Raw genomic sequence first — 23,546 nt, forward strand, 5'->3', positions numbered from 1 at the left:
CCTGAGGGGGGCCTGAGGTGGGCTGCTGCTGGGGGCCTGAGGGGAGCCTGAGTTGGGCTGCGACTGGGGGCCTGAGGGGCCTGAGTGGGGCTGCTGCTGCTGGCCTGAGGGGGGCCTGAGGTGGGCTGCTGCTGTTGGCCTGAGGGGGGCCGGAGGAGGGCTGCTCATGGGGCTCTGAGGGGGGCCTGAGGTGGGCTGCTGCTGGGGGCCTGAGGAGGGCCTAAGTGGGGCTGCTGCTGGTGGGCTGAGGGGGGCCGGAGGAGGGCTGCTGCTGTTGGCCTGAGGGGCCTGAGGGGGGCTGCTGTTGAGGGCCTGAGGGGGGCCTGAGGTGGGCTGCTGCTGGGGGCCTGAGAGGGGCCTGAGGTGGGCTGCTGCTGGTGGCCAGAGGGGGGCTGAGGTGGGCTGCTGCTGGGGGCCTGTGGGGGGCCTGAGGTGGGCTGCTGCTGGTGGCCTGAGGGGGGCCTGAGGTGGGCTGCTGCTGGTGGCCTGAGGGGGGCTGAGGTGGGCTGCTGCTGGGGGCCTGTGGGGGGGCCTGAGGTGGGCTGCTGCTGGGGGCTTGAGGGGCCTGAGGGGGGCCTGAGGTGGGCTGCTGCTGGTGGCCTGAGGTGGGCTGCTGCTGGTGGCCTGAGGGGGGCCTGAGTGGGGCTGCTGCTGGTGGCCTGAGGGGGGCCTGAGGTGGGCTGCTGCTGGGGGCTTGAGGGGCCTCAGGGGGGCCTGAGGTGGGCTGCTGCTGGGGGCCTGAGGGGGGCCTGAGGTGGGCTGCGACTGGGGGCCTGAGGGGCCTGAGCGGGGCTGCTGCTGCTGGCCTGAGGGGGGCCTGAGGTGCGCTGCTGCTGGGGGCCTGAGGGGCCTGAGTGTGGCTGCTGCTGGTGGCCTGAGGGTGGCCTGAGGGGGGCCTGAGGTGGGCTGCTGCTGTTGGCCTGAGGTGGGCTGCTGCTGGGGGCCTGAGGGGCATGAGGGGGGCCTGAGGTGGGCTGCTGCTGGTGGCCTGAGGGGGGCCTGAGGTGGGCTGCTACTGGGGGCCTGAGGGGCCTGAGTTGGGGCTGCTGCTGGTGGCCTGAGGGGGGCCTGAGGTGGGCTGCTGCTGGTGGCCTGAGGGGGGCCTGAGGTGGGCTGCTGCTGGGGGCCTGAGGGGGGCTGCTACTGGGGGCCTGAGGGGCCTGAGTTGGGGCTGCTGCTGGTGGCCTGAGGGGGGCCTGAGGTGGGCTGCTGCTGTTGGCCTGAGGGGGGCCGGAGGAGGGCTGCTCATTGGGCTCTGAGGGGGGCCTGAGGTGGTCTGCTGCTGTTGGCCTGAGAATGACCTGAGGTGGGCTGCTGCTGGGGGCCTGAGGGGCCTTAGAGGGGCTGCTGCTGGGGGCCTGAGGGGCGGACGTGTTTCTTTTGCTGGGGATCTGGTTTGGGCTCATGCTGTCGGCCTGGATGGAGCTTTTGGTGGGGGCAGATGTTGGGCTCGAACCCTGGGCGCACGCGGGGCTCTCGCCGGGAACGTGGGTTGGGCTCCAGCTTCGGGCACATATTGTTTTTCAGCCGGGGCCCTGGGTGGGCCTTCTGCTGGGACCCTGGGTGGGGCTTCTGCTGGGGTCCTGGGTGGAGCTTCTGCTGGGGCCCTGGGTGGGGCTTCTGCTGGGGCCCTGGGTGGGGCTTCTGCTGTTGTCCTGGGTGGAGCTTCTGCTGGGGGTGACTGTAGAGCTCGTACCCCGGGCGCACGCGGGGCTCTTGTCGGGAACGTGCCTGGGTATGGAGATATTTTGTTTCTTTATTATTCAATAAATCAAAAACGGTTTTGCAACCAAGAAAGACAGTTGAGACCAAAAAACATAAAGTTGCAATTAAAAAATAAAAGTTCAATCAAATAGAATAGATCTGAGAAGTAAATAACTTAAGTGGCAACCCTTACCAAATTTTTTTTTTTTTTTTTTAGATCAAAACAGAAAAAAAGCTTTGGTTTTGAATTCAGAAGTTTTGGTTGCGAATCTGACTGAACCCAATGGGCGGGGCCAACACTGGTGGAAGAGAGAAGAGCTCCTATTGGTCGTTTTGACCTCGCTCCACCGCCTGTCTCCGCGCTGTTGCTGGCTGCTTCCGCATTCGGTAAAGGCCAGTACACATTACAGGCTTTTTTCAGTCTTCCCCGATTCAGAGACCACACACTCACAACAGAGGACAGATCGCACCAGATCTTCCTCTCCTGATCTTCTAGTGTGTGGAGTCGCTGTGGAACAGACTAGAAGATTCTTCATCAGAGAATCGGCTCCTCACTCTTCCAAATCTCGTGGAGCCAAACTTGACTGTGAGCGGTTTCCCTTCAGTCCTGTGTTCACATTAATCTCCACTATTAATAATAAGTGAAGAGCTCATTCCCTCGGGTCATTCATTCATCTCGGCATCAGCGTCGTTCTTTAAAGCAAAAACGTGCTTTTCAAAAAGCTGACTCAACATTTTATAATTTGAAAACCAGAATATATCTGGGTTCTTATGTTGCACCTGTCTGAACAAAATCTCCCGTAAATCAGAGTAAAGTGGACAGTACAGAACGAAATGAAACTCATCCTCCACCACATTTAAATCACACAGTGTGCATAATCTCTCCTCCTCAGGAAGGCCTCTGAACCGGCCCACCTCCACTGCCAGAGGCAAAGTCCCAGTTCTTAATTGGGCACAGAGGGACCTTTGTTTTCTACTTAGATTTAAAAGAATATATGATTCTGTTTTGTATTCATCCTTAAATTGAATATAAAGCCTTAATTTAGTTTTTCTACATAGATCATATTTCCACTGTTCTTTAAAACCAATCAGCAACTTTTCATTTAATAATTTTAGATTGCAAAGCAATTTGTTTCTATAAACATAGTTTAAATCACAGTCTGAAAATATTGTTGCCATTTCTTTAGCCCAAGGATACTGATTTGAACAGTCCCACCTAAAGACCTTCTTGCTCTGGCAGCTGAGTCAGGTGGTTCCACAGACGCACCATTTCCACTTTCTGCTTCACAATGCACGGATCCCATCCCATGTCCCCCTCCAGAGCTAATTTAGTACTGAACTTATGCAAACCAAGGAAAATCCGGATTGCCCTATTCTGAAGCACATTAAAAAAAAAAAAAAAAACACTTTCCTTAAAGCCCAACACACCCGCCACATAAAACAAAACTGAACTAACCTTAGAATTAAATAATTTTGTGAATACTGAAAAAGGTCAGGTACAATTTTCATCTTACTCACTATGAAGCCTAGAGCTCTCCCTGCAGACTCTGAGAGGAACTTAGTTCCATCTGTAAAGCTCATGGTCTCATTAAAGATCAAACCCTTATAATTTGCTAATAATTTACCTTATTCATATGTTTTTTTTTTTTTTTTTACTTTCCACTCCAGAGAGGAACAGTATAGAAATAAGTTATAGCAGTCTGTGACAAACAAGCTACTTTTTTTAAATCACCAAATGTCTTAAATCATTTTTTTGTCCCCAGATTGAATGGTTTAGACCAGAATAAAAACATGTTTAGCATTGATTAGGAAAAAGTTTCATTATACGTAAAAGTCCTCGGAAATGTGTTTTTCCAATATTTCCTATTCTTCCGTGATGATTAATAATGGAGATGAATGGGGGTCGTGTGATGCAGCTGAGCTCGGAAGACACCTGCTCAGGAGCTCCTGAGAAAAACTCGATTTTAACTTATAAATAACATCTGCTCTACTTCCAACGTCACCTGACAGGTGAAATATGGACTTGAGATCTCGTAACAAGACTCAAAGCTCGACTGTTGATCACTTTTCCTCTCGGGAAGCGGTGAGTCGTGAAGCTGGCACCGACTGCAACATAGCGGCGGAGGAACAAGGTGAGGTGGACGGAAGCTATGCTATACTACAAGAGATAAAACGTGGTAACGAAGCACTCTCCCGAAAACTCGATGCCAAAACTTCTGAAATTAATCAGTCTATTTCAGGGCTGAAGTCGGTGATAGACGGGATGTGCACACGCATTACGGAGGCGGAGGAACGCATTAGCGCGGCTGAGGATAAGCGAACAGATATGGATTCCAGTGTCCTCCGCCTGCAGAAGGAGAAGGACTTTCTCATGGAAAAAGTGGATCAACTGGAGAATCAAAGCCAACGCAGCAATCTACGCATTGTTAACCTGCAGGAGGGCAGAGACGGAACGGTCCGGTGCAGTTCTCCACAGACTGGATTCCCTCTGTGCTGAGAAAAGAGCACTTTCCCGAGCCGCTGATTATCGAACGGGCGCACCGGTCCCCGACCTTCCGCTCCCCGGCAGAGAAACGGCCCAGACCCATTCTTATCTGCCTGCTCAAGTATCAGGATCGGGAGAGAATTCTCCGAATAGCCAGTAAGATCTCCAGAGAAAGAAGATCATCCACAATGGAAGCGTGGTGATGTTGGACTGGAAAATAATTTGTCGCCCAAAACACCTCTGAAACAGAATGGACTCATACCCATGTTACTGGACAATAAGACCCTGGAAATCTGGCACCAGAAAGGAGTCTGCTATCTGGAGGACTGTTATGAGAATGGATCTCTTATGTCTTTTGAGGACCTGAGGAGGAAGATCTGTCCAGCAGAAACTTCTTCTGTTACTTACAGTTAAGATCCTTTCTTAAAACTACTCTTGGACATCAGATGACTCTGCCTACACTCAGTGAGCTGGAGAGACGACTTCATGAGGGCAAGGCACCTCGTCTTATTTCAAAAGTGTACTCTCTCCTGATGGAGGATACTCCAAAACCAGGTCTCCATAAGTCAAGGGAGAGATGGCAGTCGCACTTGAATATGTCAATTCGTCCAGAGTTCTGGTCTGACTTATGTCAAAAAAGTTTAACTACCACAATTAATTCCAGATACAGGCTGACCAATGATAACTTTCTCCATCAAACCTACATCACGCCAGAGAAGCTGCATAAATATAAACCTGAGATATCCAGCTTGTGCTTTAGATGTGGTCTTGAAGAGGGCTCCTTCCTGCACTGCACATGGTCTTCCACTAAACTTAATACATTCTGGCATGATTTCTCAGACATTAGAACAAGACTCCTAGGAGTACATCTCTCATCAGGTTCTCAAATGTGCTTGTTAAGGGATTTAACAAATATTGAAGCTCATTTGAGAAGAACTCAAAAGAAGTTTCTTGCTTTGGCCTTATGTGTTGCCAGGAAGTGCGTAGCCAAGTCCGATTCCATGTTTCCATGATTGATTGAACAACAAAGAAACTAAATTATCTCCATACCTGGGGCCCCAGCGGGTGGGGTTTCTGCTGGGTGCCTGGGTGGGGCTCCTGCTGGAGGCTTGCAGGAAGCTCCTGCAGGGGGCGTGGGTGGCGCTCCAGTCGGGGGTGAGAGTATGGCTCAAACCCCGGCCGCACGCGGGACTTCCGGCGGTTACGCGCCTGGGACCCCAGTTGCTCTCGTTGAGGCCCACTTGGTGCAAGCTGGTTCATCTTGGATGACTGCAGTAAAAACATCGGTTCAGAACATGTTGCTTTCACAAATGTCCAATATACACCTGTCTCACACACACACATCTGCTAAATCTAACAATATGAGCAAAATGAAACATTAAAAGCCAGTAAAGTTGTTGTGGAGCGCTGCCAATTCAGAAAACGTTGGTTTTGTTATTTTTTTCCAGTAATAATGTGAAATATTGACTTGAAAACAAGGGTTCTTACATTTCTCAGTGAGTGGTTGGTTCTCTTGATGGTTTGTCCTCCGCCAATCGCCCTGGAAAACTTGAAATAGCCGAGAACTGGAAACCAAAAGCTCGTTCAGCATCTACAAGGGTGGTTTTTTAATGTTTCGATCCTAAAGGTAGACAGCAAGAGCTTGTATGTCTGCACTGGACGACGAAAAATTTTAAAATGAAATCCAGTTCAAACTGGCTGCAGACTTGAATGGATCAAAGAGTTGCTATGGAAACGGAGTCGGACTCTGGTCACATGACCTGGAATCGAGTCAGACTCGATTCATGATTCATGAATCGAGTCTGACTCGGTTCATGAATTTGATGATTCTCAAGTTGACTAACTTTGACTTGGACTTGAGTCGAGACGCTTTCCCCCAAACGCAGATTGAAAAAGAAAAGTATGTGAACGTGTGTGTGTATGTGATGTGCGCGTGCATGCACGATACGATTAATGCACTGAAAGTCTGCAATAAAGTGTTTTATTCAGTCCAGCATGTACCTGACATTGATTGAGCATTAACCCCACCGCCCGACCCGGGCTCCGGCCGGGCTGTGAACCCGGCGAGCCCGCGGAGTGACGGCGGGGCGGGACGCAGCGCGGATCGGTCCGGTTCCGAGCTCACGTTCCGGGGTCAGGCCGAGCCGAGGAACCCAGCGCCGCACCGCCTCCCCGCTGCCCTGGTGACGGCCGTGAGAGAGTCTCCAGCAGACGAGGTGAGGAACCGGGGGCTGCAGCCGGAGATGGAGGCTGTGGACTCTGGTCCTCGTTCTTCCAGCGGAGTAGCTGAGAGCAGCGGCGGTCCGAGCTGGGTTAGCGCCCCGGGCTGGAGCTGCTTTGAGGGGTGGGGAGGGAGGGGTGGCTATGGCTGTGGGACTTTTAATTCTAAGAAAAAAATAAGTTAATTATGCTTTTAAATTACCATGAAAGCACCTAAAACCTTTATTTGGAATTAACCTGCCAGTTTATTCTAATTAATGAGCGGCTTTAATATGTCTCATATGTAAACTAGACAGGACTTCATTCTGCTCATTCTGCACAGGCTTGTTCCCTCCAGACATTTATTTAACGAGAGCCTCAGTAGAAATATATCATGAAAAGAGTGGATGGACTGAAGCATATCTATGCAGACATATTATACAGATGTAGCATCAAAGTTAACGGAGACAGAAAGAGAGAAAGCTCCAGCGCCAGGATCTGTTTACTTCCTATCCTGAGGCTCCTCTCTATTTTTTTAATTCTTTTTTTCAAATGCAACCATTTAGAGCAACAGGAACCATGATTATTTCTGATTACATTTCTGTGTACATATTGCGTGATGCAGGTTGAACCGACGGCACGGATGAGTCACTGTGTTTCACAGTGGCGGACCGTGCATTTCACACTAAGGCCTTCAGAACAGATCCGCCTGAACCAATCCACCTCTCAATAACTATTTTGTCTACAAAAAAAAAAATCTTATTATGCAGATATGCACATAAAGAGTTGTTGCACAGCAGATAGATACTTGTGCAGCCAGAATAAATGCCTTTGCTGAAGTGCACAATTCTCCTACTACATCTGTGCACATACAATGAGCATCATCAACTTAATAAAACAGCAATATTATTTAGGAAAAGAGGAACATTTTACTCACCAAAATCCCGATTATTTGAAAACAAAATACATCCTCATTTCCTTCCTCAAAAAGAGTTCAACTGCTCTGTCATATAGATTATCCGTTCGTTTCAGTTCCATAAAGCCAGGGCTTAAATTCCAGCTTGCCCTGTGGTATTTCTGGCGTAAGTTTTATTTCTCTTCAGGTCTTCTTCTTCTTTGGAATAATTGCGGTAGGCGACCAACAACTTAGGTGCATACCGCCCCCTACTGTATCTCTTGGTGAATGTAAATCAGAGGGCCTGGATATGCTGTTGTTAGAAGCTAGAAGGCGCTGAGTCGCCAACTCGAAATCTGATTGGTTGAAGCAACTGTCTGATTGGTTGAAGCAACTGTCTGATTGGTTGAAGCAGCTGTCTGTTTGACGCTTCACTTTACTTCACTGCGCCATCGGGAACGGATAGCGAAGGGCTCGGGCAGATTTCTTTGGCCCTAGCAACAGATGATGCCTGAAATCTGATTGGTTAAATGATTTAATGTGAAAAAAACATGTCTGGAAGCAGCGCAACCACGGGAAAACTATGAAAGGAACTGGAGCATACCGATTGGAATCATTTATTAATTATTTATGGACAAAATATAATTTACATCAGATAATTTTTAGGCCAGCAGAGAAGGCTTTGCAGGCCCTGACGGCCCACCACTGGTGTTTCGTGTATCTCCACACACACACACACACACACACACACACACACACACACACACACACACACACACACACACTGTCAGTCTATTGATAACCTCTCCTCCTCTGAATCACTACCAGTGTTTGTTGTTGTTTTTGTTTTTTTGGGTCTTGTAATTTCTCTTTCTCATGAGAAATTGTATGCATTACAGGTATTTATCCCATTTTTCCATAGATCAGGAGTATTCTGTGTGTTTTTCTTCCCCTTTAACATCTACTTCTAATAACAATATGCAGTTTCTTGAGAAAGTTAACGTTTATGTATTTCATCAAAACATATATGTCAGTGTAAGTTGCAACTTTGGTTGGCAGAAAGAAATAACCACAATCCAATAATCAACATAGGGCAGTGTGAAGATTCTCATCAATATCTGTGTGCATTTGTCCAGGTGAAGCTCTTGAAATGCCTCTGCTACGTGAAAAGGCGTCATTGGTAGATACCATTCAACCGGACTGCAGCCTTCAAACTGATGCTGACATGAAATTCTGAAATTCTGTAGTTTTCACATCAGGCCACAAGTCAGCGCTGTTTGTTTTAGTAATGACACCTCACACACACATGCATGCAGAAAACAACACACATTAACAATGACAAGAACACAGATTTTTAGCCACCACTGTCCATATAGTCCGTCTCCTCGCGCATGTGCAATAGATCTATTAATTACGGCAGCCATTCGCAACCTTGGGGTCCCGACCCCACTTGGGGACCAGAAGTGATTTCTTAGGGGAGCCAAATAATTTTGGAAAACTAAGTGCGCATAATTAATTTTGAATTACATTATTTTGGATAGGAAGCATTTTTTAAAGTGTAAGATTTGTATGCAGAAACGCATCTGTGCAAAGCCTGAAAGGCATTCCACTGCTTTCCTCCAATAAACCCAATGACGAGGCCAATCAGTGACTGTGTGAACGCTGCCATTGTCAAACTGATGGCTGAAAGGCACCATAACTAAGAAATTTACTCTTCCCATTTTTCACATGTCATCGAAGAAACATTCCCTTTCAATAATCTGTTGTCTCCATCAACAAATGTCTTCATCAAGTTTCTTTTCTTTCAGAAGTTTCAGTTTCAGGAAAGAATAACTCCGATGGGCGGGGCTGGACTGTCACACTTCTGGGTTCCAGAGCCAATCGTACCGGTATGTGAGTTCCTGAGGCTGCCAAATAAGCAGTGCAGCAATCCATATTTTCTGACTGCGCGCTACAATGGTGAAGCACCTGAACTCTCTAAACTCAAACTGTCAACCTGCACGACGCCCTCCAGAGAGGAGGAGGGGGAGAAGTTATATGTAGTATGTAGGAGTACATTATATGACATAATATTACTTATTAGCATACTTGCAAATCTACTGAGCCACAATCAAATTGAATTTTATGAGCAATTTGTGCCGAAATAGCTCATTTGGGAGAGCGTTAGACTGAAATTCTGAAGGTCCCTGGTTCAATCCTGGGTTTTTGCAGGCTATAAGAACTTTGCAGTCACAGGGTACATCAGGTCTCTAAACTGTCTCTTTCCTACTGTGAAAGAACAATGGAACACTTCCCAGTTTTTAGCGTTTCTGCCATTGCCGTGTAAATGTTTCTGGAATGAAAACACAAAAAATGGAGGAAATATACAGCCGAAATGAGCGATTTTGCAGAGATTATGTCCCACACTGAAGCTCCATTGCCGTGGCCCCCGCTCAGTGCGGCTACATCGGTTGGATCTAAATAACTTCTGAAGGACTCCGAGCTGCACGATGTTTGTCTGAGTGAGTATATGAGCATGCACACACCGAGAAATAAGGTCCAGGTGTCAAAAAACCGGAGTTGCCCTTTAAACCTAATCTGTTGCCAATGCCCTGCCCTGTTCAGGGTCAAAGGGCAAATCCCACTGAAATAACAACATGAGGGTAGTACGCATGGTTTACAGCCCATCAGGCCAAACACAGAGAGGCTCTCAGCTACAGGCAACTAAGAGTTGCTGATTAACCTTAAATGCATGCTTATTGAAAAAGGTATAATTTTGTATATACTGACCATTGTAAAGAAATTTACCATTCTGTATTAGGCTTCAGCGATTTCATTAGCTCCAATAATGCCTCATTTCTACTTAGCACTGCGGTATGGAAAAGCATCACCAGGCACATCTGTTGCCTGTGTCCACTGTAGAGAGTACAGTTAGAATGTAGGCAGAGAACGAAAAAGGTCCGTGCACAGAGTAATCATGTGTGCGCAGTAGTAGTATTACGAGGCTGGAGCAGCAGTCACACGTTTACCGCTGTGTTGAGAACACTTGGACGACAGTGGCGTAAGCCCCGCCCACCTGTCAAACAGGAAATCTGGAAAGTGTCAGAAAGTAAGAACAACAAAAAAATGAGTTAAATTCTCGTTTTTTTTTGTTTTTTTTTTGTTTTTTTCAAAAAACGAAAATACGAGTTTAAACGAGTTTTATGGAATCTGATTATGTCAATTTAACAGGAAATCAAACTAACAAACGCCATGCTTTTACTTTGAAGGCTCGTTGAAGGCTTTTACTTCCTTTTTTTAATTTTCATTGTGCAAGTTGGAGAAGGGGTGTTGTGCAGCATTGAAATTCACTTCATACGTCAGTGAAATAGGAAATACCCCCGAAAACGTGTTTTCTTTGTACAGTGTGAGCAACAACAATGAATTATACTTCATGCACGGACCTATCTATCTATCTATCTATCTATCTATATGCCTTATCTGCATTAGACTTTTCTTTATTTTAAATAGAATTCTCATGTGTTTAAACACAGCAGTACGGTCTTTACTTTAAAGGTGCATTGAGGAGTTTGCACGTTTTATGCGAAACAGCGCCCCCTGCAGGCCTTGGACGTAATGCAGCTTAGTGAAAAACTCATCCCTGTGGCTCGCGTGCACGGAAGAGGGGAACTCCGTCTTCGCTCGTTTAGTAGCGCTCAAGTAAGATTTAGGTTTCTTTTACCTGGTGGAGTCTGTGTGGAGCTGTGGCAGTGCTAGAAGCCAGTCTGTTCTTACTTTCTGGAAGATCCTGCTCAGTTGTTGCTCACTAAGCATCTGGCGGAGTAATGGTGGACATAATGAAACCTAACAGCCGGAGCGCGCATTAAGTCATTCCTTTCAAATTCTCCCCAAAAAAATGCTGGTGCCCGACCGGCACTGCAACTTTCAAGTGACAATTTAGCGCTGTTAGCGGTACTTGTAATGAATATTTCAGGGCACATTGTAAAAATGTGTAACATATTTATGGTGGAAAATAAGTATTTTTAAGGTTGTAAAACTCCTTAATGCATCTTTAAAGAAACAATAGTTATGATTAAATGTCTGTGAGCACAAATACATGTGCATGAATGTATATACATTTGATCCCACTGCCACAGAAACCATCAAAGATCAGTTTAAACCTACACTAAGGGTGCTTTCACACCTACTAGTCTGCTGGAGTGGTTCGGTTCAGACATAAATTATTCATAAATGTTGCAGCTGTCAACTGGTTCGGTTCGCATTCACACCACTTGTTTTTGCAGATGACCTATCCACTATGACCCTTCTGCCCCTTGGTGGCGCTGTTCACATAATAGTGTGTTTTGCGTGGCGGAAGTGAACCCTGATTGGCCAGCATGTGTGACGTGATGCGCCGCGCGGCTTGCTACGGAAGCCTCCGCCGACCAAAAAGCCTTCTCCACAACAGAGCGGACAGGACCGAGGCTGGTCAACGTTCACACCAGCAGCGGATCGCGCCGAGACCGCACCGAGACCGCCTCCTCGAGGAGGTCTCGGTGCGGTTCTTTGTCCCGGACCAAAACTAACTGGTCTGCTTTCACACCAGCGCATACGAACCGAACCTGCAGGAATTGGGGACGCTAGTCCGCTTCAAGCGGACCAAATGCTGTAGGTCTGAAAGCACCCTAAGGAACTTTTCAACCTTAATAAAACATTTTAATATCTTTTGTGATGATACTTCGACTTACAACTAGTTGAATGACCCCTCTGTCATGGGCTGAGGGCGTCAGTATTGCTTTCACTTGGACTAAGCAGCTGTGAGGAGGGTGGTAGGAACCCTGCACACTAAAAAGCTCCAAATGTGCGAACTGCTTTGCGACATGCGTCACATCTTGATATAACATTGTTTAGCCACCATTAGATTCATTTAGATTAATTACCTCGTCGCTATCCATCCTTCACACAGCCACTGGAAACAAATGAAGGCGAGTTCAGTCCGACAGCATGCCACCGGGAGCAGCAATTTACGACGCCATGCGCTAGTCCTCATGGGAACTGTAGTATTCGGTCAGGCAAAACACTACCACTTTTGTCCACTGGCGCCGCCAAAATCAACGAAAACTGAAAGTTCCTTAGTGTTGCTTTAAGAAACTTCTAAAAGTCATAATTCATCATTAAAGTGAAATCACTTTCTGAACTAATATATTTTTAAATACATTATTGTACTTTTTTTTTTTTTAAATTAAAAAGTTGAATACCTATATTCACTGGTAACACTTTACTTGAAGCACCCGGTATAACACATTATAAGTAGTTATAAGCACTCATAAATGATCACAATGCTTTATAACCCTCTTTAGGGTTAGGGTTAGGGTTCGGTCCTGGCATTGTGATCATTTATGAATGTTCATAACTATAGCTACACGTGCTATAAGGGTATTATAATGCTTTTTAAATGTACTTATAATGTGTTATACCGGGTGCTTCAGGTAAAGTGTTACCTATTCTTTTACTTTTGAGAGTCCGGTCCCACCCTGACTCAAGCATCTGTACTTCTTCTAAAATAAAGAATTAATTCTTCTGCCAACACTGACAGCACCATTATCTGAAACATGTTAACAATAAAAAATACTTTGATGGAAATAGTGGTTTTATTGAGCAAATGGTTTTTACTGCCTTATTTTACAGAATTGTCACAGATATTTGTTTTTTTATTCATGCAAAGAGACCAATGATAGATGCAGAAAGTATCAGAATAATTTGAATCCAATTACAGCTCCTAATATTAGAACAATTAACCAAAACTGGTGTTCTTAAAAATTAAGCAAAAGTCAGTTTTAGTTTTTCTTGAAACAACTGAAAGTATAATTCACTGTTTAACTTTTCAGTTCCACTGTCAACAGCAGGCATCCAATTTAATTCATGTTGTACAATTCATTGATTATACCATATCTGACCTACTGTGTTGAAGTCTGGGGAAATGCTTGTAAGACCTACATTGAACCACTCTTCCTTTTACAGAAACGAGCGATTCGTGTGGTGAATGGAAGTGGTTACAGAGACCACACTAACCCAATATTTATAAAATTGAAATCCTTAAAAATGAAAGAATTGGTAGAACTCAACCTTCTTAAAACAATGTATAAAGCTCACCGGAAAAAAATACCATTTGATTTACAGAATAGATTTGCAAAGTGAGACAGTCAATATAGATTAAGAGGCACTGAAGTTTTCAAACGACCGGAATCAAGAACCAAATTGAAAGAAAGATGCATCACAACAAAAGGAATCAATTTATGGAATAAACTTGACAGTGAAATTAAGAGGTCTCAGTCCATTCACATCTTCAAGAAATGTTTAAAAGCACAGTTATTGGGAGGGTACGACTCTGTTTTAAAGAATGGTCAAACTTAGAATGATTGTTTCTTTTGAAAATATTTCATTAAGGTTTTTTTTTTTTGTATTTACACTTGGGAAATGGTTGTATTTGATCTGCAATTATTTGTGAAATGGTCGTATTTATATTTTGATTAAGTGAAATGGTTGTATTGAATTTTGCTTTTTTTTGTGATATGTTAACAAATCTTGACAAATTGTCATTTATTTTATGTTGATAGGGGCAGACATCATAAGTCTCACTTCTTTCTGTTCCTTTTCATTTCTTTCTTTTAAAAAAGAATGAAACAAATAAAATCAATCAATCAATCAATCAATCAATCAATCAATCAATCAATTAAACAGGGTTAAAACAAAACAAGTGTAGATTTAAAGCACATCTTGCACATAGGCAATTTTATTTAAAAAAATACTCTTGGATTAAGACAACAAATGTAAATGTGATTCAGTTTGAGCAAACAACTTATTGATTATAAAAGTGCAGATCAAAAAGTTTGAATTCATTTAAGTTGAGGGGAGATATATGGTGGACATCGCACACATGTGTAAACACATCACTTTGAAAATAAAACTAAATTCAGATGATAAAACTGCACTCAGCTGCTGAATTCCTCTTTGTCAGGTCAGGTCAGGTTGTGACCACCTGTCTGATCCTGAGCTTGACCCTTTATTTTCTACCAAAACGGCCTGAGGAGTGGCCTTCCTGACGTGAGCCAGGGTCTGGAGACGGGATATTCAGGTCCTGGAAGTTGTGAGTTACGAGTCTCAGTCATGAACTAGTTGCTGGATCAAGGTTTTCTCATTTCACTGGAGCACCAGACTGTAAAAAACCCCACAGGAGCCAGAAAACTCAGCTCTCTTGCTATTAGGATTGGGCTCTTATCAAATTCATGTAGTTGTGTTTCTGCTTTTTATATATTAACTTTGAGGATGAAATGTTTAATGTCATATTCCATACATTCCATTAACATGTCCTATGATGAAGAGATAATCTGTCCACAACTCAACCATTAGAGCAATGTTTTTTTGCTCCTTTGACCTCCTTTCTCCTTTGCTGCATTCACTACTTTTTCACAAATTTCCAACTTCCAACTTTTTAACGCCAACCCCTGCACCTTCATGTGATGTGATCAGCAGCAGGAGCCTCCTGTTTCCTTTATCGCTGCTCTTGTTCTCTCTTGTTTGAACACTTCTTCTTGCTCTCGGTTGCTCTTGGTTCTGCGGGAAGTCTGATCTTTAGAAGTTGTCCTCCTCTGCTGCTCCCTCATCATCCCCAGAGTATTGCAGTAGTAAGAACTGTTTGTGTGTAAACCACTGTGATGTGGGTCTGGCTGGTTGTTCATTTGAGATTAATTAGTAAAATCTGAACTCATAGGATGCTACATATTGTTTCTATTCTTTTCATTCAGCATAAAAAAAACCAAGATTTTTTTGTCTTTCTTTGAATTAAATCACTCTTATTCTTTCTTTTTAAAATAAGTTACCAGGTCACATCATTATCCCAGGTATATCCAGTTCTAGACATGTTGGACTTTTTTCATATGTTTGATTTATTATTTGACTTTTTGATTCACCTCATGATGCATACTATTTATCACTACATTCACTGTCTTATCAAAAAAATCCATAGTTTTTTTGCCATTCAATACTTGCAATTACCACTGCAAAAAACGTGGGTACATTGAATGACTGAATGAATGAATTATGGTATCAGGATGCAATACAGTTGACCACAAAACATGAACATTGGAAAAGTAATGAGAGGAAGCACAAACTTATTGAATGTCACTCCTTCTCCAACTTTAATTCAAAATAATATATTTAAAATCATTTTGCTTCATTTCAGTGTTATACAACATATTGACACAGAAGCAATGTCAAAATATCCACCGAGCTATATAAGCATATGTTTTGCAGTAACAGTGGGGCCTAATACTCGTTTCACCTCAATAATCTATCTTGAAATGTCTGTTTGTCCACAACAAGTTTCTGTTTGTGTAATTTCACTTTCTTCACTAAGTGTGCTATAATATTGTTTTAGATCACTAACTTACATCATTTGTTTTAATTGTCAACTTCTCATTTATTATCAATCACTTTGAATTGTACCAGCCTCAATATGAAACTGAAACAGTGAATAAATTGTATGATAATGTGCTTTAAGTGCCTCACTTCATGTGTCTTTGTTGACGGGTTGAATGCTGTCTGACTTGTACTTCTCAGAAGAGCGAGGCTCGCTGGCAGGCTGCTTACATAACAGCACTGCAGATCACAGTCGACCTGAGAGAAGTGATCTGCAAATGCAGGGGTCGAGGACACCTTGAGTAACAGCAGGCGGAGAATTTAAAAGGCTTTATTATGATAACATAAATGTAGAGATCAACTGTGATCAACTATCACTAAATAACACACAGTCTAAAGTTTGTAAAGAAGGTCATGAAAGCAAACAAAAACGCCTTAAAGCAACTAAAGATCAATAATTTCACATCTTCACAAAAGGTTATTCTATTAAGACTCCCTAGACTCGTGAATAATGCAGATGTCACACAGCTAAGCATATTTTTGAAGCAGTTCTTCATGAAAGCAAATAGATTTTAAAAAAGCAGCATTTGGATGAAAGACTGGTCAGAAGTCTTTGCAACCTGGCTGAACAGTGTTGCTGTGGCTCAGTGTTTTTCAGATCGGTACTTTGTATGGCTGTTTGTTTCTATAAGGGATCAGTGCAATGACACAATGACTAAATGCATGTTTGACTGTGAGTTGAGTGATGGATCTCTGCTTGAATTTTCCTCCTATTCCAACGAGTGCTTTCAATGGACTGTATAGCGTATTTAGTGGATTTTTGATTGTTTCTAGTGGATTTTATTCTTTATGTATGGATCAGATGACAATTTGAATTTAATTGTACTTGTTACAGTGACAATAAAGTATTTATAATCTGTCTATATTTATGATTATTAGAAAACCCTAAAACAACAGCTGTAATTCTCCTTAATAAATCTTCAAAGGCCCACTGCAGTTTTGTTCATCAATGTATAGCACAACTATTTCAAGATCTTGTTTCAGTGGAAAGTTGTAGGAAATGTGACAGAATTAGTAAGTAACCAAACATGGGCTCTTGCCCGATGATGGATTCTAGTTAAAACGAATTTAAAATCTGTATTTAGTGCAAGTTTTTGGACGTTTTTCTTGTCTGAATGTATTGCACAAACAACCTGCAATGCACTGTATGTTTTCATGTAACTGACCCTCAGCAGCAGCAATGTGAGTTGTGAAAGAACCTCACATATGCGCTGCTTTCAGGTACAATCGGAAATATACATTATAGCAAATAATTAAAGTATGCATTTATGAATCTATTGAGTGTTTTGCATTGAATAGGAACAGGTACCATGTTGCGGTCAATGCTCAATTTTATCCCCTCTCTAAACCTTCTACATCTAATATTCACAGAATATGTTGTTGAGCAACGTAAGAGAAGTTGGAAAAACCGGGATGCATTTTAACGCAACACAGCTGACGCACTGCGTCGCTCCTTACGTACGCGCACGAGGAGGGCGGGCCCAGTGCTTAAATGCGGCGGTGCTGAGAACGAGCTGAGGTGTCTGGTGAACCCCGCGGAGCAGAAACTTAAGAAAACACAGCTTTTCATCTCAGAGATGTCGGTGGTTTGTCTCAGCAGGAATGTTCTGGCCATCAGGAACGCTGGAATGATGGTGGTGAGTACGGAACTCTTTTAGCCTCCCTTTTAACTAACTCCAGTCATTACAACGACTCGTGAAATCTCCTCATCTGCCTACACATCATTAAACAACTTCACATTTCAATTCAGTGCTCTAAAACTGCGTGTCGGTAACTGCTGACTTGCAAAAACTATGTAGTTGGTGTTTTTAGGTTCATTTTCATTGTCCTGAAAGAGTCAGTTAGGTAACCAAAGACAGCAAGTGATGTAACACTTTGAAGGTAGTTCGTCCAAGTGTCCACTAGGGGGAGACACAGCAAAAGCTTAGGCATGAAGTATGCAGTAATACAACTGTTATTAGACAATACAAAACAATGACAACCACCACAATAATGATCATAATAATGTTCTGGTCAATGATGAAGTCGTTTTTGAGGGCTATAGTTTCTGTTGTTTTGATTTGATTCACTTTATTGTGTCAGATTATTTTGTTATTCTCGAAGCTGCATAGGAAATTGTGTCATTGTTGTCTATATAAAGCTGATTTATTGGTTCTTGCACCGGAAGACAGAATTGCAATGACAGCAAAGTCACATAACAATATTCTCTCTTTTCCTTAAGTCATGGTTTTATTGTACCCGATCTATATCACATATGAAAATGTGAATTTATGATGGGGATCAAATCAGAATTATAAAAGAAAAATATCCCTATTTGATTGTTATGTTCATGTATTTGTTTTTTATCACTTGTTGGACAGATGGTTCGGTATGCTCAGACTGCAGCAGCTCCGGCTCCTGAGCCCAGGATCAAGAAGTTCCAGATTTACCGCTGGGACCCCGATACCGCCGGAGACAAACCACGGATGCAGACATATGAAATTGATCTAAACACGTAAGTCAGGAATCGATTGGTGAACAAAAATTTGCGGATGGGTTCTAGATCACGTTGGAATGTCATTGTCATGTCAGCTGAACACGTTTCTGTTCCTGCAGCTGCGGTCCGATGGTGCTGGACGCCCTCATCAAGATCAAGAATGAGCTCGACCCCACGCTCACATTCAGACGATCCTGCCGTGAGGGTGAGAACCACACAACGGGAACTTCATACTGGAAACTGGATGAATATCGTTATTGGTAGATTAAAAGAATTTGAAATTAATGTTTCTTTTTTCTTTTTTCAGGCATCTGCGGCTCCTGTGCCATGAACATTAATGGAGGAAACACACTGGCGTGTCTGAACAAAATCGACACCAACACCAGTAAAGTCACCAAAATCTACCCGCTGCCACACATGTACGTGGTCAAAGATCTGGTCCCTGTAAGTACTTCAGTGTGGAACATGACAGCATGAGTATGTGGCGCATGGATCTATAAGGTTTTTGAACTCCTGCCGTTATTCCCCACAGGATATGAGCAACTTCTACGCGCAGTACAAATCCATTGAGCCATACCTGAAAAAGAAGGATGAGAGTAAAGAGGGCAAAGACCAGTATTTCCAGTCAGTGGAGGACAGGCAGAAACTGGTAAATGACGTCTGTGTGTGGCCAGCACACACCTGACACACACTCACACATGACACCTCACTTCCTGCAGGAGCTACACCAGAGATTTCTTTCTCACATTTAGAAGAATGAAAGCTTTGGAGAGAAAACAATGTATTTAACAGGAATGTTTGTGACTCTTGTCTCTGCAGGACGGCCTCTATGAGTGCATCCTCTGCGCCTGCTGCAGCACCAGCTGTCCGAGCTACTGGTGGAACGGAGACAAATACCTGGGACCTGCTGTGCTGATGCAGGTGTGAACAAACACTGAGACAGCATGCAGGACAGTGAGAGGCAGCAATGCTCATCTATACACAAACACAGCTTCAGCGTGAAGAACGACCTCAACACTGATGTAGATTTATCTTGAAGTTTTAGGACGACCATTATCACAGTATCCAGGATGTTCTATTGCTTAGAAATCTAAAGAGGGGGGTCTGTTTGAAGAAATCCAATAAATTATTAATTAATTAATTAATAATTAAATAAAATCCAGAAGTAGAGTTTGAAATCAAAACATATTCTAATAAAAGACACATTTACCAGTAAATGTGATGACAGCAGTGTCCACACATGACTTGTAATTGAAGGGTAAAAGCCTGAAATCATGCAGATCTTTCTGAACGGTGTGGTTATCCTCCAGGCGTACCGCTGGATGATCGACTCCCGTGATGAATTCACAGAGGAGCGTCTGTCCAAACTTCAGGACCCCTTCTCCCTTTACCGCTGCCACACCATCATGAACTGCACCAAGACTTGCCCCAAGGTACTGGAAGGTTTTTCTCTCACTGCTTTGCACCAGGCCTGCAGAGTGTCAGTGCTTCACTGTGCGTCTGCTGCTTTCTCTGCAGGGACTCAACCCAGGAAAGGCCATCGCAGAGATCAAGAAGATGATGGCCACTTACAAAGAGAAGAAAGCTGCAGCTTCATGAGGATGGAAAAACAGAAAGTATCTCGACGGCCTCTGGAACAGCTCGATCTGAGTCAGGAGGTCACAGAGAGTCAACAGAGGACTTTGCCTACTTCAGCACCTTGTATGGTTTTCGTGGGAAGTGTGAGGCGTCGGCGTGTGAATGTGTTGAGCGAGTGAGAGTCTGGGCGATCCAGCAGCTGAGTGGTTTGGTTCATACCAGGTGCTGTCAGCAGTCAGTCCCCGGTTTGATTCCTCACAGGCAGGAGCTTCTCTACATGTCATTCCTCTGCTGTTTCTTTTTCTGCACATCTCTACTGAAGACAGAACAGTTCATGTATATAATGAGTGTTGTGACATGTTGGACCACACATTAAAATACTCAGCTTGTAAGAGACTGTATTTACACTGTTATTTAATTATTTGCTCAAATAAAATCCTCATAAAGATTGATGACATTTCTGTACTAAGTCACACACAGCCTCCCTGTTGTTTGCAGCTGATACTGAAGGAAACATCTCAGGAGGATCTAATGGAAAGAGCATCAAAACTCTTGATGTAATGAGATAAATTATTTGATTTTGTGACAATCAGTGGAAATGAAAATGAGTGATTTCAGCAAAAACTAAAGCCTTTGTTCATCATTTGTTCATTTGAAGGATGATAGGCCCATTTATTATCTCAGTGCTAGAAAACCACACAAAGTAAAAAAACAAACAAACAAAAACAAACAATAGTGCTACATGCTGAAGAATCCATGTATACAGAATAATGGATATAACTCAAGAGCTTGTAAAGTTCCTCTGAATCTAAATTTGTGGTGCTAACAATGCAAATACAAAAAAGAAAAAAATCAATTTACATAAATTGCTGTAAATAAAGAGGAACTTTCATTGCTTTGCTTATCTAAATAAGTCTCTATATTTAATCCATCATGATTAATTAAATTATAAAATATGGCATGACCGTGAATGGTGCATTTCTAAGGATACAAACATCATCAGTTTCTTGTAAACTGCTCCAGTCTGTCCAAAGAGGTGTGTGGTTTTAGAGATCGTATTACAAAAATATAAAAAACAACATCTGTAGTTTACATGGTGAAAAGCAGATGACCACTGAAGGTGGTGTGGTGATCGTCACTGTCATAAAGTCTGTCACTGTCCCCAAGACGAACAAACACAACGTCTCCGACCTCCAGTAACAAAGTGACACCGTTAGTAGAACTCCCAAAACCAGACGGCTGATGTTCATATGCAATGAAAATATGCTCTCCGTTCTTCGTCATTGATACAGCAGAAGCATGTGACGCATTTCCAAGTGCTCCAATATGTATCTCAAAGTGGTAGACTCCTCTCACCGGAGATGTGAACACACCTGCAACACACACATTAGGATGCTGACATCAGGTGGGGTCCTTGAACATTTGGTGTAAATAATCATCAATAAATCATGAGAAACAAAAGAAAATTATAGTATGTGTTACACATGTAGAGCTGAATAACTAGAATGTAACATGAAAAAGAAATGAAAACAAATCAAACTCCCCTCACATCCATCTGAGTACAGAAAAGCTGATTCTGGTTTTCATTCTGGAAACTTCTGGTCTTTCTTTCTGGAAAGATGAGGACTGACACTGAGGAACATGGAGCATTTTCTTCTAGATCTATTTCAACAACGGATCAAAAATAATTAATGATGTTCTCCATTTCAATGTGTATAAACCAATCCCCAACCTCCGCTGGCAGAACGTGAAGATGACAGTGATACTGGGATGTGATACTGGGGAAATTCCAGCAGGGGGCAGTGATGTTGCGTTTCAGAAAGAGCCTGGGTCTCATTGGAGTCCATTCAAAAATGCCGATTTTCAAAGTGCAAATAAACATTTAAAGCGTCCGGTTTCAGAACATGTTTTGGTTTTTATCACTAATTTCTACAACAGTGTTGGCTTCATCAGACTCAGATTTTCACATAAATCATCTGTTTGATTTGATTTTAAGAGTTGAAGTTTTGCATAAATCGCCCTATGACAGCGCCTCCTCTGTCCACGTGCTGTGGTCACATGACAGGCTAGCCCAATCACATTAACATCCGGTTTCGAATGTTCTATGTGGAGATGTCCTGGTCAAATCAACACATGGGGTCATGGGATTTCAGAACGCGATGGGTGACGTCATGTAACTTTCTCATTTTTATAAACTGTCTATGATATAAACTTGGTTACCTGTATGAGGGTTATAGGCATTTCCAACATTTGTAACAACGTGTCTGAAGACCAGAGTGGTATGAGTGTTAAATGGTCCTATGTGTCCGAAGCCTGAAGCCAACAGGGAGGCTGAAAACGCCACTTTCTTTCCTGTGAGAGAGAAAAACATCCTTCTGTTCAAGTTTGTTGGACACTGCAGCTTTCTAGTTACAGTTGGAGGAAATGATTTCATTTGTACATTTGTGTATCACTGAAAGTAAATCTTGGTAAATGTACCTTGCTGTTGTGTCTTCAGTTTGTCCAGCTCAGCTTTTTGTAACTCCAGTTCTCTGTCCTTTGCTGCTTGCACCACACAAAACAAAAACAAAACCCACAGAGAGAAAACAATCCATGTTGTTAAACGGTACATCAGTGGTTTGAGGTAGTGTCATTACTTCTCTCACTGTTTTACCTTCGTTCTCTCTTTGTAGATCTCTTATTTCATACTTCAGTTCAGCCAGTGTTGTGCTCATCTCCCTCAGCACAGCATGGATGTCAGGTGTGCAGCTTTGTTGGTTGTTCAAAGTTTTTGCTGGTTCCTCTCCTTTTGATTCAGTGTGCAGCAAATGTGATGTACTTTCATTTTCAGACTCTGTATTGAGCTGAGCTGCAGAGACAGAGCAAATAAGTAGCAAAAAGGAAAGAAAGGTCACCATCTCTTCTCTCTGAAGCTGGTCTGTGTCGGTCAGATTGGTCGTCTTAGTTGTAAGTGCAGCCTTAAATAGTTTCCTGGATGTCAGAAAGTATCAGTCACTAGCAGGTATTTGAATTTATTCGAACATTCAACAGATAAAACTTCTACTTTGGACTTGGCATCAATGTGAAAAAAATGCCACACAGGAAACTTGTCATGAACCAAAGCAGAACCCAAGAATAGGCTCACACACAGTGGTTCAGAGCTCATAAATGTTTAATCAGTGACTTCCAGGAGCTGCCAAACATATCCAAGGGAAGAGCCAAGTCAAGGTCCAAAACAACGCCCAGAGTCCAAAAGTAGAAGACTTAAAGCAACACTAAGGAACTTTCAGTTTTTGTTGATTTTGGCGGCGCCAGTGGACAAAAGCGGTAGTGTTTTGCCTGAAGGAATACCACAGTTCCCATGAGGAATAGCGCGTAGCGTCATAAACTGCTGCTCCCGGTGGCGTGCTGTTGGACTGAACTCGCCTTCATTTGTTTCCAGTGGCTGTGTGAAGGACGGATAGCGACGAGGTAATGAATCTAATGGTAGCTAAACAATGTTATATCATGATGTGACGCATGCCGTAAAGCAGTCCGCACATTTGGAGTTTTTTAGTGTGCAGGGTTCCTACCACCCTCCTCACACCTGCTCAGTCCAAGTGAAAGCAATACTGACGCCCTCAGCCCGTGACAGAGGGGTCATTCAACTAGTTGTAAGTCGATGTATCATCACAAAAGATATTAAAATGTTTTTTTAAGGTTGAAAAGTTAAAGTTAAGATAAGTTAAGTGAAAAAAAAAAAGAGTAACTCAAAGAATGCCTGACATCTATACAGTAGTGAGACAATCTGGCAC

General features: G+C 43.3%; 1 protein-coding gene and 1 non-coding gene across 2 annotated transcripts; both read left to right on the top strand.

Moving 5' to 3' along the window:
• The first annotated feature begins 9,420 nt into the window (after nt 1–9,420).
• Nucleotides 9,421–9,493, top strand: trnaf-gaa (transfer RNA phenylalanine (anticodon GAA)). Its single transcript has one exon. It is a non-coding gene; the product is annotated as a tRNA-Phe (tRNA).
• Nucleotides 9,494–17,218: 7,725 nt separating this feature from the next.
• On the top strand, nt 17,219–19,805 carry LOC115408021 (succinate dehydrogenase [ubiquinone] iron-sulfur subunit, mitochondrial-like). Its single transcript, XM_030118605.1, has 8 exons — nt 17,219–17,356; nt 18,080–18,213; nt 18,315–18,400; nt 18,503–18,639; nt 18,728–18,844; nt 19,015–19,116; nt 19,506–19,628; nt 19,714–19,805. Exons 1-8 carry the CDS (start codon nt 17,297–17,299, stop codon nt 19,792–19,794), a joined length of 840 nt encoding a protein of 279 aa, XP_029974465.1. The 5' UTR covers nt 17,219–17,296; the 3' UTR covers nt 19,795–19,805.
• Nucleotides 19,806–23,546: the final 3,741 nt, after the last annotated feature.

This window comes from Salarias fasciatus, chromosome 20, assembly GCF_902148845.1.
Source record: "Salarias fasciatus chromosome 20, fSalaFa1.1, whole genome shotgun sequence".
Classification (NCBI taxonomy): domain Eukaryota; kingdom Metazoa; phylum Chordata; class Actinopteri; order Blenniiformes; family Blenniidae; genus Salarias; species Salarias fasciatus.

Bases quoted from the DNA above. Each gene is read 5' to 3' on its own strand.
- LOC115408021 (XM_030118605.1), top strand. From the start codon at position 17,297: ATGTCGGTGGTTTGTCTCAGCAGGAATGTTCTGGCCATCAGGAACGCT. The intron at 17,357-18,079 runs GTGAGTACGGAA...CTTGTTGGACAG, and splicing joins GGAACGCTGGAATGATGGTG to ATGGTTCGGTATGCTCAGAC. The intron at 18,214-18,314 runs GTAAGTCAGGAA...CTGTTCCTGCAG, and splicing joins TATGAAATTGATCTAAACAC to CTGCGGTCCGATGGTGCTGG.